This window comes from Nicotiana tomentosiformis, chromosome 10, assembly GCF_000390325.3.
Source record: "Nicotiana tomentosiformis chromosome 10, ASM39032v3, whole genome shotgun sequence".
Taxonomy (NCBI): domain Eukaryota; kingdom Viridiplantae; phylum Streptophyta; class Magnoliopsida; order Solanales; family Solanaceae; genus Nicotiana; species Nicotiana tomentosiformis.
The window spans coordinates 53,197,939-53,212,310 of NC_090821.1; the positions used below are offsets into that span (position 1 = coordinate 53,197,939).

The following is a 14,372-nucleotide window of genomic DNA, read 5'->3' on the forward strand; positions in this document are numbered from 1 at the left end:
TATATTTGGGATGGATCTTCCTTGGGCATGGATCTTGCCATAGATATATATATATATATATATATATATATATATATATATTGAGGGATTGATCCTCCCTGGGCATGGATCTTGCCCGAAGCATTTATATTGAGGGATGGATTTTTCCTGGACATGGATCTTGTCCGAATTATTGATATTTGGGGATGGATCTTCCCCTGGGCTGGATTGGCCTTAAACAGTACTGAGTGACTGAATGTCAGTTGATGGATATACATATATATATTTGGGATGGATCTTCCCTGGGCTAGATTGGCCATATACACTGCTGAGTGATTGAGTATTTCAGATTGAGTACACGGAGTTTTCACTAAGGTGCATCACATACAGTATGTACATTGGCATGTAGATACAGAGGTGTCATATTCCTCGTATTGTTCAGAATTGATATGTTTTATTTGTACTGAAAGCAACTGTTGAACTTGAAAGCATGCCTACATTCCTGTATTGTTATTATTTATACTGAACTGTTCCTGCGGAGCTCGTCACTACTTTCAGCCCAGAGGTTAGTCTTGTTACTTATTGAGTTGGTTGTACTCATACTACACTCTGCACCTCGTGTGTAGATACAGGTACTTCCGGACACGGCGACTGTTAGACCTCAGTGTGTCACCAGTTGGAAACCATCAATGTAGCTACTTGGTGTCCGCTGACCTTGTCTCTCTTTCCTTCAGTTATTGTACTGAATACAGTGTTTTATCAGTCAGACTTTGTATTCATATTAGATGCTCATGTACTCAGTGACACCGGGTTTTGGGAGTGTTTATATCTGTATTGTGAGATTCCTTCCGCTAAATTTAAATATTATGTTTTTCAAACTTAAAAAGAAATTGTGGTTTATTGATGTTGTCGGCATACTAGTATTGAGATAGGCGCCCTCACGACAGGTTAGGATCTTGGGTCTTGACACTATAGATCTATCAACTACTCTACCACTGCGTAAAAGAAACTATGCAAAGACAAAGAAAAGATAAATCACACAAGTAGAAAGATATTAACCAAGTTGGGACTCAAAAATAAAGTTTATAAAAGATTAAATATTCAAAAAGATAAATCTAAATTATACGAAATGAATCATATTCAATACATTATAGTTTGCTATTCATAATTGTTAGAATACTTTGTTTCTTGCTAGTGAATATGCTGGAAATAATTTAGTTTCAATAGGAGTAGCATGGTAAGTTTGGGAATTAGGATTTTGATCTTAATTACTTGTTAGCTTGTAACTATTTTCATAATTCCAAGACTCAAGGAAAAATTTAGTACTTTATTATTTTTAAACTTAATATATAAATATATTTTTCATATGTAAATTTATTCGGTACGGTTCGGTATTTTTTCGGTTTATTTTCGTAAAATAAAAAACCTACCCTAATTATCGGTACGATTGTAGATTTATAGAAAAATCTACGGTTTTATTAAAAAAAAACCTAAAAATTGGTTCGGTGCGGTAATTGAAAAATAGTCAGCGATTGTAAAGTCATTGAAAAATAGCCATATTTTGCCGAAACATGGAAACTTCTAGCATAATATGCTGGATTATGGAGCTCCTGCATTTAAACTTCCAGCATATTATGTTGGAACTACATCACACGGAAAGTTCTAGCATAATATGTTGGATTATGGAACTCCTACTATAAACTTCCAACATATTATGCTGGAACTCCAGCACATTATAAATTCCAACACATTATGTTGGAATCTCATATATAAAAAATTCGAACTCCAGCATATTATGCTGGATTGTTTCCGGATTTTTAAGGGTGTTTTTGTTCAGATTTTATCTTTATATGAAAAGGTGGCTAAATTTCAATTACTTTTGAAACTGTGGCTATGTTTCAATTACCAGTTGTAAATATGGCTATTTTTTATTTTTTCCTGGGATGGATCTATAAGTCAAGTTACAGGTTTAGCAAAGCCTAGTTACTTGCTTGGACCCTGTATTTATATTAAAAATCCACTTAATATGTCTAAATAATCTATCCCGAACCCAATAAGCAAGAAGCGCTATGGCCCAGAAAATTTTTAATTTAAAATCCTGGATCCGAGAACCATTCAAAGCAGTGGAAGCCAGCAACTGATCTTTCTATAGTCCTAGACAAGATCAAATGCAACCCATTTTCAATTCTCAAGCAATTGGTGAGTTGGGTTTTCAGATTAGGCCCTTTGATGTGTTGCTGAAGAAGGGACTGAACAAGGTAGCAGATGGAAGTGCAATGGAATAAAGCAATGTGATGTAAATTCGCAGGCTTAACAAAGATTTCCTTGTATTTTAAATCTTTTGTAGAAATAAAATCATTAATCACCTCAGTACAATGTAAAATGCAATTGCTAATTATTTTCTTGTAGTGATACCTCCACAGGATTGCTAATTTCATTCTCCCAATAGACCTTCTAGCTACACTTGAAATGACACAAGTTCCTTCGCTGAATATCTTCTTGCTTTCCATGAACGCACAAAGTTCACTTGCAAGTGTTGATGGCATCTCTTTAATCTCCATGAGTTGATGATTTTCTTGAAATTCATCTAGGATGACAAGCAACTTACCGTCTTCTTCAGCTGTTGTTGGAAGACTGTCCAGTATAGTTCTGCATTTCTTCGCTAGCCATCTCATTGCAACAACTTCGTTCTCTGTTGAAAGTTGGTATCCTGAATAGACTAGGTGTGCAACTGGCCTGCGATTGTTTTGAGGGACTGCCCAGATTCGAACTGTTGATAGTAGAGCAAAGGATGGTTTCCCATCTGGCTGAATGTAGAGTGACTCGCTCTCCCATGAACACAAAGAATACATGTTTGACTCTAAAGGTATAAAAGCCTTGTCATTTGGGTTGTCGGAAAGAATAAATCCGTAGTGTTGAAGAAGCTCCAAATTTGTGTAAGTTCCATAGCTTAGAAGAACCTGCAGTGTTCAATCACATCGGAGCTTTAGTACAAACTCTCTTTTTTTTTTCTTTTGATAACTAAGAAATCCCCAAGGGCCAATGGCGCATGGTTCAAAACCATGTCGCCTACCATTCTCAACTTAATATCACGCTTTTGCCTGATTCGAACTCATGACTGTGCGCAAATAACATGCTACGCTCTTCCCACTAGACCAAAGCCTTGGGGGGTGAGGGTTTTTTTTTTTTTCGGGGGGGGGGGGGGGGGGGAGGGGGGAGGTGATGGCACTAGCACAAACTCGTTCAAAAATCAAAGGAAGATGGAGTTGTCTTAATCTATTTAGACTTCAATGACACTGGATTTCCATTGCGATACATGAGCTGTTAATCATTGAAGTTTCTAATTTTCTGAATATCAAGTGAAAGACCATCCACCATACACAAATTTTTCATCGAAACGAGCCATATAAGTTAATTAACTCCATGCCATACAGACGAAGAAAGAAAAAGTATAAGAAAGGGAGGAATAACTTCAGCATCACCTGTTCTCCTTTCCGGTAGTTTCTTCTAGCATAGAAGCAGTATGAAGAAACGTCTTCCTCAAATCCAGCATCGATTAGCCTATGTGCTGCGGCCAATTCAGTTACCGATTTAAGCATACTGTCTTCTTGCAATGAAAATGGCTCTCCAGTGACCTGATCTTCAGAATTAGATGTTTCCTCTCCAGGTGCTACGTAGTTGAAGAAATCTCCCACAGGGCAAAAACAGCCAGCTTCGTCCCAAGGTATGTGCATGGTGCGTGAGGATATCTTCAGCAAGAACCTTTTTCATGTTAAACTATGAATATAACATGAAAACTAGGGAACATATAGTAACAAGTAGCTGACAGACAACAAATGTTCAAGTACATCATGAATCAAGATAGACGATGAGTGGTCAGAGTGAATCGTGGATCAACCATAGCATATGTAAATATTTCAATGAGCTAAGGCTTAATAATCAGAAACGCTTAACTTTAAAATGGAAAAGTTTTCCAAAAATTAGCACGGGCAACTCCATACTTACAGAACCAGAGGCCCATAGCCAAGCTTTAAGAGCCAGGAGCTGTGGCTTGAGCTTGAGCTCATGCATAAGCGCACTAGCTTCTTTCCACTCCCCTTCAGCCTTCTGAGAAGCCTTTTGTGCAGCCCAGATGGCATCATCAATCTAAAAAAAGAATTAGAAATATTTCACTCTTTTAATGGTGTCAACTTTGGAATACATTTTAACTTGTAGGGATTGGTACAAACTTGCAATGCTTGTATCTCGATCTTTCCAAAATCCGCAAGTGTGTCATAACTGCGGGGGAACTGCTTTAGATAGGGCCACCACCGTGAACTCTTCCCCTTGTTCACTTCGTTTAATAGTGCAACAGCCAAAATCTGCAGCAAAAGTAGGTTAAGAAAGCAAAAAGATCAGACTGAAAGAAACCATCACTGCTGGCCGAACAAATCACAAAGAGCAGGATAAGTGGTAACTGGTTAACCACTCTGACTGTGGAGATATGAGCAAAAGATTGCAAATTGTTTATTACAAACATTTGAAGAAACTGCAGACACAACATAAAGCTTGGCCTTTCAATACCAGAGTAGTTTGTAAGTTGAGTTGTTCCAAACGTACATTCACTTTCTTAAAAAAACCAAAGCTTTTCTCTACACTTTCCAAAGCATTTTCAGCACATAAAATTATAAAAGTTCACTTTGAGCACCACTTTTCACTTTAAAATGTTCATTTCAAAATGTTATCTCACAAACTAAATAGAACACTTCAATTGGGCAGAGAGTAGTAGTTTAGTAAACAAGAATGGAGAAACTTTAAGTCCCAAAGCTATATCAATTTGTTTTAAGGCCAACTATAGATATATAGCTCCATAATCTTTTATATTCAGGTAACACGTACCAGACATTCAGCAACACGTTTGAATTAACTTCACATTACTAGTTAAGCACATAAAAACTCCAAAAAGAAAACCACTTTCTGGCTTTAGTCCATAAAACGCAAAACGCAAGTTCTCATTCTTACAGTTAAGTGGAGAACAAAGAAGAATCACCTGAGTACAGCAGAGAGAAGGGTGTTTCTTGACAGCAATAGACAATGCCTCATCGTTTCTCATAAGACATTGACTAGTCATTAACACTCCCTTTGGAACTCTAAGAATCAATTCTCCTTTCTTAATATCACGAGCTGCTGCTAAACCTCTCCTGCAACAATAGAGATCATTCATCAACTCATTCTTTATAAACGATAAATCTTCGAGGGCCACTGATGCACAGTTTGAAACTCGTTGGATAATGAGTCCGTCCCTTTACCCTTCTCCACTTAAATACCAGGCTTTTGTCAAGTGTTTGAACTCTTGAGATACGCCTAATCCACGTGTTTTATTAATCGAGGCCAGTGGCACGCGATTCTAAACGCATCTGGTGGGCCCACCCCTCTACCTTTCTCCATAAGACCAGCTTTTGTAAGCGTTCAAACCCGTGACGTGTCCCTAATCCACACATCACTTGCTATGCTAATCAAAGGGCCAGTGGAGCATGGTTCGAGACACGTGGATAATGGGCGTATGCCCCTCTCCACTTAAATACCATGCTTTCGTCAGTGCCCGAACATGTGTGTCTAATCCACATTACACATCACATGCCGTGTTCTTACACGAGACGAAAGGCATCAGCTCATTTGTCATGTATACACAAATCAACCTTCAATAGAAGAGAGGTTTCAATTCATCATATGAAAAGTACTATAACACTGATTAATTGTTTTTTACAGTTGATTCAAGCTTAGCATAAAGATACAAACTTTAAAAGAAACTGTCTACTATATCTATATGTAATTCTGCCACTACAATATCAAAAAGAATAGAATTGTGATAAATAATTTACCCTCCAGCTTCAGGGAAACTAGAGACAAAAAGGGAGTATCCCATACAAGAATCTGGTGATGGGGTTGTAGAAGTTGAAGGAGAATATGAGATTCCAAGCTCAGTTGCCCATTTCAAGAAGCTCTTCAGGTTCAAAGCTTCATCATCCATGGCGGCTTCTCTGTAAAATTGGATTTTTCGTTTCTTTTTTCTTTGTATTTTCATCAGTTGGGCCAATCCATTAAAACAAAACTGGGCTCAAGTCCCACGGAAAATGGCATGGCATTACAATTCATAAAGAAAATTGGCAATATTTTAGTCTTATGTTAGGTTTTGCAAAGTTAACCCTAAAAAATTGATATTATATAGCCAAATCCTAAATAACCCTAGTTTCTTATTTATTCTCTCTCACCGTATTTTTTCTTCTCTCTCCTCGTATTTTTTCTCCAATTTTCTTCTTCAATCTTTTCTTTTTTTCTTCTTGTTCTTCAAGCTAGCAATTTTTCTTCTTCAATCTGGATTGTCCTTTGACAATGTTTGGGAAATTGTAATGGTTGAATACATTTTTCTATGAAGTTTAGATCTTCTCGCCACGACAACAATTATGTAAAAAGATTTATTTTTATCCACTTTTCTTCTTGTCTTCGTCCGATTGTTACTTTGTTCTATTTGATTTGTATATCTTTGGCAGACTCCAATTTTCTTCTTCTTCCCTCTTTTTTAATTATTAAAAAGAAAATATGTGTGTTTGAGATAGTGTATATCTATGTATATCATCATGTGTACCCGTGTATATATCATGTTGTATATTGTGATATACATTGTTAGATACGGCAATTAAAGGTTAAATCGGAATCAAATCGTCCTAACTAATTTTAAGAGAGTGAAATTCATTTTGAATAAACTTACTTCAATTTTTTTTTATTGATCAAAGAAGGAACATAATTTTTTTATATAACAAGTTTAGATAAAATTCTAAAATATAAAAATAATAAATATAATTATATGAGTAAATAAAATTTTGATATACAAAGAAAGAAAATAATTTTTTATATACATTCGATATTTTATACACCGCGATAAACAAATAATACAATTATTTTAATTGTGATATACACTGATTTAGCAACAATAAATGTTAAATAACTATATATATGATTTCATATCTTAGATATACAAAGAAGAAAAATAAAATTTTAATATACATGTTTATATACACGAGGAAGAAGAAAAGTTGTGATATACACATTATTGTTGTGATATATATTTATTGGCTATTTGATGCCAATATCTATAACTAGGGCTATTTTCTGCTAATTATGTGTGTACATTGTCACACCATGCCAAAATTCCGGTGAAATATTGATAAATAACCACTTTTACGGGGAAAAAAAATCATAAATAACCTGAGTTATAGCTGATAATTAAAAATTAGTTGCAGTTTCAAAAGTAATCGAAATTTAGCTACTTTTTTATGTAAAAATAAAATTTAAACAAAAACACCTTTAAAAATTGGAAAAAATCCAGCATGTACTGGAGTTCGATTTTTTTACATACGAGATTCCAGCATAATGTGCTGAAATTTCATAATATGCTGGAGTTCTAACATAATATGCTGGACCTTTAGACGCAGGAGCTCCATAACTCAGCATATTATGCTGGAACTTTTCGTGTTCTAATTAGAGTATTTTTATTCAGATTTTATCTTCGCATAAAATACTGGCTATTTTTTAATAACTTTTGCAAATGCCCTGGCTATTTTTTAGTTACCAATCCGAAAACTGACTAGCACATACTATTTTTACACTTTTAACCCCTCCTAGGATGTTGTTAGAGTTTAGCTGATATTTAATAAGTTATTAGCATTTAGCCGCTCCTTTCACAATGAAAAAATATTTGGACAAAATACTCCCAACACTAAAACACGGACACAACTCCAATAATTGGTGCTGGACTTCAAAACGTTGATAGGTGAAATTCAAGCATAATATATTGAAGTTCAAAAATTCGTAAAGACCCAGAATTGTATGTTGGAGTACGAAACTCCAGTATTATGTGCTGGAGAGTATTATGTGCAAGAATTGGGCACTTTTAAAGGTGAAACACCAACATATGTTGCTGGACTCATGTAAAGTCGTTCTTACAGTTTCACTGTCTTTCACTTTTTTTAGTTTTATAAAACAATTGGTTCTCACTACTCCATTGTTTCTATTCTTAGTCGGCGATAATCAGACCCACAACATTCCTGTTCCCAACTATCCTTTCGAAAATCCACTTTTCTGATTGGGCTTAGAGCTACAGATGAAATGTTACGACATGAAGTAATGATTTCGTCAACTACTACGACTTTTTCTTCCTTATTTAAAATAGACTAGGTAGTTATGCCCGTGCACGGGCCCAACGTAATAAAAATATTTTTGTAAAATTTGTTTTGCAAAAGCCATTAAGATATGTAACCACAAAAATTAAAGAGAATTAACTTGCTCAAAATTATGAGTTTGTTTTCTATGTAACGGATATATCCAACCCAAAGCAACTTCCAATTGAATGCCAACTCAAATCAAAAGATACCAAATCTTAGCATAAGCCAAAGAAGGTCCCAAAGATGAATCAAAAAGATGAAACTTTGTTTACCAAGAAGCTCTTCTGTTCTACAAACTATCATTTTCATCTCTTGAATCTCACCAACTCTTCTTGGTAAGTTCAATAAACTAAGAGTTCCATGTTAGTCCTTGAGAGAAGGGCTTTGTATAAAAAAAATAAAAGAAGGGCTCACTTGTTCAATAATCGAAGTACTCTAATCTTCACATGCAATAAAGAAGTAGAAAATTTAGAGGGAGAAAAGAGGAATCTTAAATAATGAGATAGCACTGTACTTCAAAAACAACCATTGGAAAAGAAGGGAGAAACTTGTATGGATTTTCATAATTCTTAAATAGCTTTTAGCAGTAGAAGCTTTAAGCTTCGTGTATATTTGTAGTGAAATACAATTTAACTTAATAAATAGAAGTGCATTGAAGCTGAAAATGAATGTGGGTCATAGTTCATGGACATTTGTTGTTTCTAATTCATTCCTTTACTGGAAAACTGTTGCGCCAAATTAACAAAAGAGTAGTATTTTCTCAGCAATGCCCTTATAGCGCTGAGTAGATTGTTGTGCAATATAATTACGAACTTGCAAAATGAATCTTTTTATCACAAAAAGATTCGTCGTTCCTGACATGCTTCACCCATCTTGATGCTTTTTATTTCCATTATCAAAAAATATAAGAATCTAGAAAAGACAACTTCTTTCTATTTTAATCAAATAAAAAAAATTGTCTAAATGAAATGAACTTCTACTTGAAACTGAAGCCATAAAAATAATGCATGTTCCTTCTAAACAAATAAGCAGAATGAGAAAACCAAGTGCAAAAGTGGAAGCCTAGAAAGAGAGTAGCACAAACTTATAAATGAAATTTAAGAAGTCTTTATAAAGTAGTTTATATATTTATTGCCTGATGAAAATTCGAATTGCCTTTTCAATCCTTTAGCATACTGCAAATCACCTCAGATTAAAATAAAGCACAGGCATTCAAGTATATGAATGTCACGACCCAAATTCTCCCTCCGTGAATCGTCGTGACGGCACCTAGTCTCTACGACTAGGTAAGCCTAACACTTGCGGAACTAAAATGAAAAACATGAAAATTAAAAAATAACAGTAACATATATTTTAATAAGCAATTGAGATGCCGCTCGGCATATACAATAATCAACTCTCGAAATATACATAACACTCCCAAGACCCGGAACACCGTAAGTCACAAGCTTCTATGAAGTTCTAACTGTTCTATACATCAATATCTATAGAAATAAGAGAAGAATCAACATAGGGGGATAGAGGGGGACTCCGAGGATCTGCGGGCGCGGGCAGATGTACCTTGAAGTTCTCCGAAAACAGCAGCGACTGCAACTAAGGACGAGGCTGGTAAAAAGAACCTGGATCTGCACACGAAAAATATGTGCAGGAAAGGGCGTGAGTACACCACAGTGATACCCAGTAAGTGTCAAGCCTAACCTCGGTCGAGTAGTGACGAGGTCAGGTCATGGCCCTACTGGTATAGTAAAGTATATATATATATATATAATAAAAACAAGGCATAAAAACGAGTAGTGAAGGGTATAGGGTTTATATATATATATATATATATATATATATATATATATATATATATATATATATATATATATATATATAATAAAAACAAGGCATAGTAAAGTATTGCAGTACAATAAAGACCGAAATTTAACAAGAATGAAATCATAGAAAGGTAACAACTCAGTACACAACGATAACAACAGGGGGATCTCCCGAGATACCTTCTCGTAGTCCCAAACGTAAATGTGCAAGTAGATCTCCTGAAATACCGTTCCGTAATCCCAAAGTAAATATGCAGGGAGAACTCCCGAGGAACCGCCTCGTAGTCTCAAAAGTAAATATGCAGGGGGATCTCCCGGGATACCGTCCCGCAGTCCCAAAGTAAATATGCAGCTCAAACAAATGAATATAATAGATACAGCAAGAAACCTATAATTTAGACTAAGAACAAGTCAAGACAGAAGCAAGATTTACTAAACATGCTGCAAGGAGTTCAAATAGGCAATTAGGACACGTAGACATGTTATTCTAGGCTAACAGGATAACTACACATGCTAGTATACTCATATAAGATGAAAACATGCTATTTCTCGATAAAAATCAGTTTTTTTCACAAATAACCCGTGTACGCACTCGTTACCTCGCGTACACGGCGCTCACATATCATAACAATACCAAATCCTAAGGGGATTTCCCCCACACAAGGTTAGGCAAGCCACTTACCTCGAACCAAGCTCAAATCAATCTGTAACGATGCTCTTTCCACGAATATCCGACTCCGAATGGCCCAAATCTAGCCAAAATCAATTGCATAACATAAATATAACTATAAGGAACTAATCTAGCTACTGAAATCAAAGCTAAAGCAAGAAATGGGAAAATCGCCCTAAAAAGTCTCCTCGGACCCACGTCTCGGAATCGGGTAAAAGTCACAAAATATGAACACCCATTCACTCACGAGTTCACTCGTACAAAAATCATCCAAATTCGATGTCAAAATCCCAATCAAAGATCAAAATCTAAGTTGAAGAACTTCTACCATTTTTTCCCAAATTTCTCAAGCAAATTTCTTAATTAGATAATGAAATCAACCATAGATTAGAGGAATATAACTATAAAGGAGTTAGGAATCATTACCCCAAAGCTTCCTCTGAAAATCCCTCAAACAATCGCCAAATTCCGAGCTCTCAAGTCCAAAAATGAAGAATGAAATCAAACCCTCGCACTTAGTTCTTTTCTGTCAGTAAACTCGCACCTGCGAGCCTTCAACCGCACCTGCGGTACCGCTTTTGCGGCTAAGACTCCGCACCTGCGGAGTTTCATTAAACTCCCAGGCTTCGCACCTGCGCACTACCCTCCGCACCTGCGGACGCGCTTCTGCGCTCACTCGTCCGCTTCTGCAGAACCTTGGCCACCTCAGCTTCCTCCCCAAATCCGCTTCTGCGACCACTATACCGCATCTGCGGATGTGCAGATGCAGCCCTCATCTCGCATCTGCGCTCACAGGCTCCTAGGACCAAAAGCGCACATGCGCCCTTCTCTCCGCATGTGCGAGTCCGCACCTGCGGTCTCCCTACCGTAGGTGCGAAACACCAGAACAAGCAACATCAGAAATTGCATAAGTCAAATTTTCCATCCGTTAAACATTCGAAATACACCCGAGACCCCAGGGACCTCAACCAAACATACCACCCAATCCTAAAATACCATACAAACTTAGTCGAGCCCTCAAAACATATCAAACAAAGCTAAAATCACGAATAGGCCTCCAATTCAAACTTAAAGAACTTGAAACTTCCAAATTCGACAACCAATGCCGAAATCAACCAAACAACGTCCGATTGACCCTAAATTTTGTACACAGGTCATATTCAACCCTACGGATCTACTCCAACTTCTGGAATTAGAATTCGACCCTGATATCAAAAAGTCCACTACCTGTCAAAATCTCCAAAACTTCGACTTTCGCCATTTCAAGCTTAAATGAGCTACAGACCTCCAAAATACTATCCAAACATGCCTCTAAGTCCAAAATCACCTAACGGAGCTAACGGAACCATCAGAACTCTATTTCAGAGTTGTCTTCATACAGTTCCGACTATGGTCCAAATCCTAAGGCTTAAACCTCCATTTAGGGACTAAGTGTCCCAAAACACTCCAAAAACCAGAACGAAACCTCCCGCCAAGTCACAATAGAAGAAATAGATATGGGAAAAGTAGTTAATAAGGGATCGGGGCTATAACTCTCAAAATGACCGGTCGGGGCATTACAATGAATCTCTTAAAAATATTAGCAAATAGCATAAATATACTAAAGTTTGAACCCCGGAAACTTAAAATGAGGTTCTTAGCAAGCAACATACCTCCTGCAATAGGTGTAACATTAAAGAGTGAGCTTGTGAATGTCTTTTGATCTCGCATCAACTTTTCCAGCTCTTGCTTCTGTTTTCTTAGGTCTTCAGATTATGTCCAACATTGTGAAATCTGAGTCAACTCACCAAAAGATATTGCTTCGGGTGAGGCATTCTAATATCAATATTTCTTACCAAGGCACGAAATATGCACATACATACATTATATATTATAAAGTTATTTCCGGTTAAAGGAGAAATATAAGTAAAGCTTAAAAGAAGTAAGAAAAGATAAACCACAAAGGTAGTTCTTTTATGTAATTGTAGGCATCATAATTGGGCAATGTTATAGTATTAGAGCACATTTGCTCTCATATAGTTTTGAAGGATCTGGAAGCCTAACATTTAGTTCCATGGAAAAGTAGAACTCAAGTGATAAAACTACAGAGCATTCAGCAAAAAAGAAAAATATTATCAAATTCTTGAAATTAAAAAAAAATTATCAGAGTGTTCTCAAATGACAGTAAATAATACTGTAATACAACGATGTGTCTATTTGTACACTGATTATATCAGAGCATCCATACAGCTTTGACTGTTATGAGAAGCTCGTATGGATTAGGATTAGTGCATGAGAAAAAAAGAATATTATTTATACAGGAGGACCAAATGATATACTTATCAATATTTGCTTGGTCCGTTGAATAGATCTAGTATAGAATATAGTGGTATTGAACTTTTTGTGACATGTATTCATATGCTAAATCGTCATCCTAAAAATTCATTTATTCTTTTCAAAATGCCATGGCGTTTCTTCTATTCTTATTCTCTTGTTCAGTTTATACTCTTTTTATATTTCTACCTTTACCATTTAACCTCGAATTCTACCTTATGCAATTTGAGGCATCAAAGCACTATGATATGCCAAAAAAATACAACTATCGTTGACTGTAAAAAGAAAAGATTTTGCAGCTATATGACTTGCAGATGGCAGTAGAGTGAGTTCTCAATGCTACTCGTGTAACTAAGGCTAACAAAAAATCTAAGAACTTATGTGGTATCTTATTTTTCCAATATTCCTATTACAAATACTTTTATAACTTCGTTAATTTAATATTTATAGTTTGGTGAATTCTGAGAAACTTGAAAGTTTTTTTGGAAACGCAAAGTTCGACAAACAACAATGATATTTTTATTAGAGACAAACAGAGGTAATATTCTAGGAGAAACATGCCCTATAAATATTATTTTACTACCAATGCTATCTCATAGAAGAAAAATAATGTACCTCTTGAATTTATGAATGATAGAGAAGCATGTTGTAGAACATCTGTCAAAGAAAAAAGCAGTAAAACTTACTCTATTCAGTTATTTCTGGCATATCATCGAACACTCAGGGTGCATCAAATTACTCAAACAATGAGATGAAAACAAGAGTGTAATTTATACTATTTTAGTTCATTATTTTATCATTTAAGTCATTTGTAGTCATATCAATGTTGGTAAGTTATTCATCTTACATCATATGCACATATCACTTACTTGCCCCTACCTATAATCTTAGAGCTTTCAATACTTTTGAACAATGAAAAATACCATAATTACTACTAAAACCTTAAATAAAAGAGAAGAAAGGAGCCTAGCTACACCCAATTTTAACTCAATATCCTGTACTAATCATTTTATATTAAGTTGCGTGAATTATAGAACTGCAAGTAGTTGTAGCAAATGTAATGTTCATATGTTAATCAGAATTTGGGGAAAATAAAAAAAACTAAAAGGAAATATATTGAGTAGAAATTTGAAAAATTAACTAAAAAATAAAGAAGTAGAGGCCTCAAAACTGAAGAGGGAAAAAGAAAATTAAGTTTGAATGCCCAAAAATAAGATTTTTATTCATCAAATATCCTAAATTTTGCGTAAATGTATCTTATCCCAAACATGCTTCAGCAAATTAAATAATATTACAGACATGCAGGTAGAAAATCCAGCAAAATAGAAAACCTACCCAAAAAGTAGAAGACCTAGCAGAGACTCCCCAAAGTTCCATTAGCAACAACTG

The 14,372-nt window shown here is 35.6% G+C and overlaps 1 protein-coding gene across 1 annotated transcript; it reads right to left on the reverse strand.

The window, feature by feature from the left end:
• Nucleotides 1–2,069: 2,069 nt before the first annotated feature.
• On the reverse strand, nucleotides 2,070–6,471 carry LOC104087741 (protein SET DOMAIN GROUP 40-like). The gene is made up of 6 exons (XM_009592298.4): nucleotides 5,841–6,471; nucleotides 5,009–5,159; nucleotides 4,209–4,340; nucleotides 3,985–4,125; nucleotides 3,462–3,728; nucleotides 2,070–2,939 (listed from the first exon to the last, which is right to left on the reverse strand). The coding sequence occupies exons 1-6, from the start codon at nucleotides 6,041–6,043 to the stop codon at nucleotides 2,070–2,072; spliced, it is 1,764 nt and encodes a 587-aa protein (XP_009590593.1). The 5' UTR covers nucleotides 6,044–6,471.
• Nucleotides 6,472–14,372: the final 7,901 nt, after the last annotated feature.